The sequence below is a fragment of the Sinocyclocheilus rhinocerous genome, unplaced genomic scaffold, assembly GCF_001515625.1.
Source record: "Sinocyclocheilus rhinocerous isolate Xijiao unplaced genomic scaffold, SAMN03320098_v1.1 scaffold936, whole genome shotgun sequence".
Lineage (NCBI taxonomy): Eukaryota > Metazoa > Chordata > Actinopteri > Cypriniformes > Cyprinidae > Sinocyclocheilus > Sinocyclocheilus rhinocerous.
Window position 1 is genome coordinate 622,800 of NW_015662583.1, and position 5,885 is coordinate 628,684.

The following is a 5,885-nucleotide window of genomic DNA, read 5'->3' on the forward strand; positions in this document are numbered from 1 at the left end:
CATCGTTTTCAAAAAGTCTCCATGTTGGTCCGTTTACACTGAAACGCAACCCCGGAGTTTTCAAACTAAAACGGGGTCTGCAGAGTTTTCGAAAGTCTCTGTTTTCGAGGGTCGAAAACGCCGGGGTAGTGTAAATGACAGGCATAACCATAACAAAAGAAAACGCACTAGTGTAAGCCTAGCCAAGCCTAGCAAATAGCCTAAGACTTGCTATTAATGTATTAATTCATGCTAGCAACATGCTAATCATGGTATCAATGTGCTAAAACATACTAGCAATGTATTAAACCATGCTAAAACACGCTAGCTGTGTGCTAAATCATGTTAAAACATGCTAACATTAAGTTAAATGAGGTTAAAACATGCTAGCAGTGCGTTAAATCATGTTAACAATATGTTAGCAACATGCTAATCATGCTAGAAACATGTTAGCAACATGCTAGTCATGTTAGAAAAATGCTAACTACATGTTAATCATGCTAGCAAAATGTTAACTACATGTTAATCATGCTAGCAATGTGCTAATCACGTTAGAAACATGCTAGCAACATGTTAACAAAATGCTAATCATGCTAGCAGCATGCTAGTAACAGGCTAAACATGTTAAAACATGTTAACAACATGCTAATCATGCTAGAAACATGATTAACAACATGCTAATCTTGCTAGCAACACGCTAAATCATGCTAGAAACATGCCAGCAAAATGTTAACTACATCCTAATCATGGTAGCAAGCAGCACACTAATCATGCAAAGAACATGCTAACAACAGTATGTGATTTCGGATGCACCGTAATTTATTTTTATTGTGAGTAATGAAATATAGACCGTTCCAAGATGGCGGATGCGTCGACATTTCTGGAGCAGTCGAATATGGAATCCACCTATACAGTACATATCTATGTCTAAATTGCCTAAAATGCCCGAGTTTGGATTTGTTTTCTTACGGTGCGTCCGAAATCACGTACTGTCTGAGTAGGTACTACATTTGAATTTGAATTTACTTCACGACCGTTAAAAAAGTATGTTCTATATAGTATGAATATGGGTAGTATGAATGAAATTTCGGACGTACCACATCCGCCATGTTGTTACGGTCACGTGACCTACCAGCGTACGTTGCGTCGCTTCACTGCCGTTCATAAATCCTCTCCCGTGGCCTCATGGGATAGTAAAGTGTCCATCGAATGCACACTTCAGAATCACGCCAGAATGCCTAAAATGCCCGAGTTTGGATTTGTTTTCTTACGGTGAAGGTAGGAGTAGGTACTACATTTGAATTTGAATTTACTTCACGACCGTTAAAAAAGTATGTTCTATATAGTATGAATATGGATAGTATGAATGAAATTCGGACGTACCACATCCGCCATGTTGTTACGGTCACGTGACCTACCAGCGTACGTTGCGTCGCTTCACTGCCGTTCATAAATCCTCTCCCGTGGCCTCATGGGATAGTAAAGTGTCCATCGAATGCACACTTCAGAATCACGCCAGAAGAAGTAGGTCATCCAGGTACTTTTCGCCTACTGTTTTTCGAATACTATGAATTCGGACACACTACTCGCCTCACATACTGCTTTATGCATACTATATAGTAGGGAAGTATGCAGCGTTATTGTTTTCATACTTGCTGAAGGGAATGACTGAAAAGTAGTTTGACCAATAGCGTGCAGGGATTGTACATAATCGACCAATCGTGTCGTGCGAGAGGGCGGGATCTACAGAGGACAGATGAAGCACACATAGTATTGTTATTTCATTTATTCCAGGGGAAATATTGCATGTGATCACACTATTAAAGTAATTGAAAGTTTTTAAATTTAGAGAGTTAGAGTGTGTGTCGGTCTGTGACAGCGGCTGCTCACTCCTGTGATTTTTACTTGAGATGGCTTTCCATTTACATGCATTTTTCTCAAAACTCTCAGGGATTGATTATTGATACTGCAGCGCCATCTGCAGGTCACAGCAGCTCGTTACATTTCGGATTTGGTCTGATGCACTTCTCTGATTGACAGACAGGCGGCGCTGGTGAGTGACATTCATCTGCTTAAAACCAAACCTCACGTTTAGATTGAATGTGAAATACTGTGTTGTACTGACAGCTCCTAAAAGATTTAGGATTGGGTTGATATGTGTAAAAGTAACCATTTAATAAAAAAAAATAATAAAATTGTAAATGTTTTTTAAATAGCACAAAAAGCAACAAATCTATTAAAAATGTGACAATTGTATAAAAACTACCAAATTATCTATAATTATTTTGTTAGAATGGTAGTTCAGGTTAAGCTAAGATAAAATATATCCGAAAACGGGTCCAGGTCATATTTCACCCCAAAATGGGAAAAATAATTAATAATTATTATTATTTATAATAATAATAACTTATACGTACACAATAATAATTATTATTATTATAATTGTAATAATATAAAAAATAAATAAATGCACAATTTAATATTATTTCTTTATGCATTTATTTATTTTTCTTTAATTATCTGAAAATCTCTGAAACTTCCTCCAGGTCATATTTCACACCAAAATAGATTATATTTTTTTAAATGTCACAAATCTTCTTAAAATAATATTTAAAAAAAATTCTTTATGTAAAATAATTTCAAAAATAATTATTTTTTTTCCTTTTAATTTCTGCCTTGTGGATATTTGAGTTCTTTTAAGATTCACCAAATCAATATTATTGATTTTTGGCATCTTAAACATTGCCGTTGTTTTGATAATCAACGTTTCAATCTTGTTTTCTGTCAGCATTGCAGGAAAATCAACAACTTCAAGCTTGTGATGCATTATTTCCTGCGATTATGACTCTTGTGTACATGCATGCCTTTATTTCACATGTAAAGGTTTGTGCAAATGCACATAAATGTAGAAATATTTCTGTTTCAGTCACCAAACTCCTCTTATGAATGGACAACCCCATAATTCAGTATCCTGCCAGAACCTTGAACATCAGTTTTTATTAATTCAAGCAAACTGTTACATACATTATACGATATACAGTATTTTAAATCATGTTTAATCTTTGTTTCTGAAACTCTTTTTTCCGTTTGGAACATAGAAACAGCGAATGCTGAAGAAATGCAGGCAAAAGTAGTAACAGCACAATACATTCAACTCATCAGCATTTATACAAACCATAAGGCCTAAGAAAGAGAAACCAGCGTTCAGTCCCAACACTGACAGACAGACGATCTCTTGTTCACTCACAAAGTCTGTTTTGAAATATGATTAGGTCTGTTCTCACGTTTTGGCAAACAATTAAAAAAAAAACATTTTTTTAATAAATTGAGAAATGCAATAAATTACAATTAATATAGACCCCAGAAAAACCAACCGCTTTTGTTGTTCCTATTGAGAATAAAAGACGGATGAATTCAAATGGAAGAAATATGACCGATTTTCATTCATCAGTTGCACAACAAGTGGTTAAAAAACATTAAAGCAAAGCATTCTGGGAACGTTGAATACAGTCGTCCGCAGTCCCGATGTTTCCTGAATTAGTCTGCGACTGATCGGAGAGTGTTTGTGGGGAAACTGTTCTTGGGAGGAAGGTTAGCTGAGATTTCGTGAAACTCTTGATCCCGTGACGTTCGTCTTCGTCTCATTCCATCCAGTCGACCTCGTCGAACTCGTCCTCGTCCTCGGAGTCGCTGTACTCCACCGCGATGCGGCGCGACAGGATTGTGGCCACGTCGTTCCCCACGCGCTCGTGTTTGGCCTCTTGCTCCCGCTGCTCCTCCACCTTCCTCAGCTGGATCCCTGAGAGACACACCGAGGTAAAGCTCCTTATGTTTGCATTCACATTTATGCGCTCCAGTGAGACAAACATTGCATTCAATGTACGCGTTTACATTTTTAGCACTTATTGCTTTCCCTGGGACTCAAACCTACTGTCTATACTGATCTACTGTCTATATAAGATCAATCAAATTACATATTTAATGCATTGCTTGTACTAGAACTCACAATCGTAAGTTTCAACAGAGCTACTTGTTATTTATTTGATGCATGTACATTTTAAAAAATGTATATTTTTAATTATTTAGTATAGGAAATTATGATCCGCACTCACGAGAACAATCTTCTTTTTTCTATATATTTATTAATTACATTATTTATTTATTATTTTATCAATTTATTAATTAATTAAGTTTTTCTTGTTTATTTACTATCATTGTTTATTGTTTCTTTTTTCTTGTGCTTTTTATGATTTTTCAAAAAAAAAAATTTTTATAATCTACTTGTGCATCAGTAGGCAATTCCTGAAGCATTTTGTTCTATTTAATTTCTCCTTAAAGATTTTAGAAAATTCAAAACATTTGATTCGTGGGCAAAATGAAAATAGGACAAAAGACAAAGACTGGCTGAATTCAGCATAGCATACTAGCATATTAAAATATGTAAAGATATGACAGAAATAGTAAGAGCAGTATGCTAGTATGCTATTCTGAATTCAGCTTTCTGTGTACTAAAAGTCTTTTAGAAGGGAATGAATGTAAATTGCGAATGACGTAATCAAATCAGCTATGAAAATAAACCTATTGACTGTAGTTATAAAATATAAAATTTTTATTACAAAATATTAAAATATCTATCAATTCATTGTAATGCAACTACTTTTAGTGTAGATTTTGGACAGATACCTGATTTGCATATACTGAGTGAACTTGAGCAAAACCCCGCCTACCTTTACGGATGGCTTCCAATAGAACGCTGCGGGCGTCGCTGATTGGCGGCAGGTTGGATGGATACCTCTTGACCTCGTGACCCGAGTGAGTGGGCGGCGACGAAACCGCTCCTGATGGGAAGGAAGGCAAGGTGGGCGGGCCTGAGGATGTGCAGGGGGAGGAGCCTCTGTTTCCTGGGAGGGGCAGAGGAGGAGGAGGCGGAGGAGGTGGCAAAACCATTCCGTCTCCAGCTGTGGGCGTAGTCTTGTCCTGCTGTCCGCGGGCGGGAGATGAGTGAAGGGGCGGAGCCACCGGAGGGGGGGCGGGGTGCAGGACGCCGGGGCCGAGGGCGGGGCATTGGAGTTGAGGAAGACAGGCGTGCGAGCTGGAGACTGCATGACGCTGTCCGAGAAACCTGAGCTGGAGCTGCAAGACAGAAAGATGGAGATGTAACCCTAGTGAAAATAATGTCACAAACTAAATATTACTTAAGCAAATTATCGTTTCTTTTCATTTTGGAGTGAAATGTGACCTGGACAGGTTTTCACAGGATTCGCCCTTTAATTCAGTACTAAAAAATTGTTATAAAATAATTCAGTCCAATTCAAAATTGGCCATTTTACTAAAAAACAGGTTTAATTTTCTTTATGCAGAATCTTATTTCTTATTTCTTTTGATTTTGTGGTGAAATGTGACCTGTGTGATATGTTTTCATGAGATTCACCTTTATAGTTCACTACTAAAAAGTACAAGATAACTTCATCTAATTAAAACTAGACATTTTACTAAATATTTGTGTTTGCTACACATTTTTTATGCTTGTTTTGTTATTTGATTAGCATGTTGCTAGCTTGCAAACACGCTAATGGCAATCTTTATTAGTGGCTTTTGTTTTTTTTCTCCATTCATTTTACCCATAGGGGTATTTAAAAAGGTCTTGGTATTTTTTTTTATTAATTAAATAATTTAAATATATTGATTTATTAATTGCATTTATTTATTCCGTAAATATTTTTGCATTAATTATATATTTTAAATTAAGTTCATTTGTTCATTTTATATATTTATTACATTTAATTTACATAAAATATTAATTATATATTTTAATTATATTGATTTATTAGTTGCATTTATTTTTTACATACATATTTTGTTTTAAAGGGGTCATATGATGCTGCTAAAAATAACATTATTTTGTG

The 5,885-nt window shown here is 35.9% G+C and overlaps 1 protein-coding gene across 1 annotated transcript in view; it reads right to left on the bottom strand.

The window, feature by feature from the left end:
* Positions 1-3,384: 3,384 nt before the first annotated feature.
* LOC107728136 (wiskott-Aldrich syndrome protein family member 1) overlaps positions 3,385-5,885 on the bottom strand; it is a 53,288-nt gene continuing 50,787 nt past the window's right edge. The window contains 3 exon segments of the mRNA XM_074560134.1: positions 3,385-3,778; positions 4,707-5,036; positions 5,039-5,112. Coding sequence (XP_074416235.1) covers positions 3,621-3,778; positions 4,707-5,036; positions 5,039-5,112 — 562 coding nt within the window. The 3' untranslated portion in view covers positions 3,385-3,620.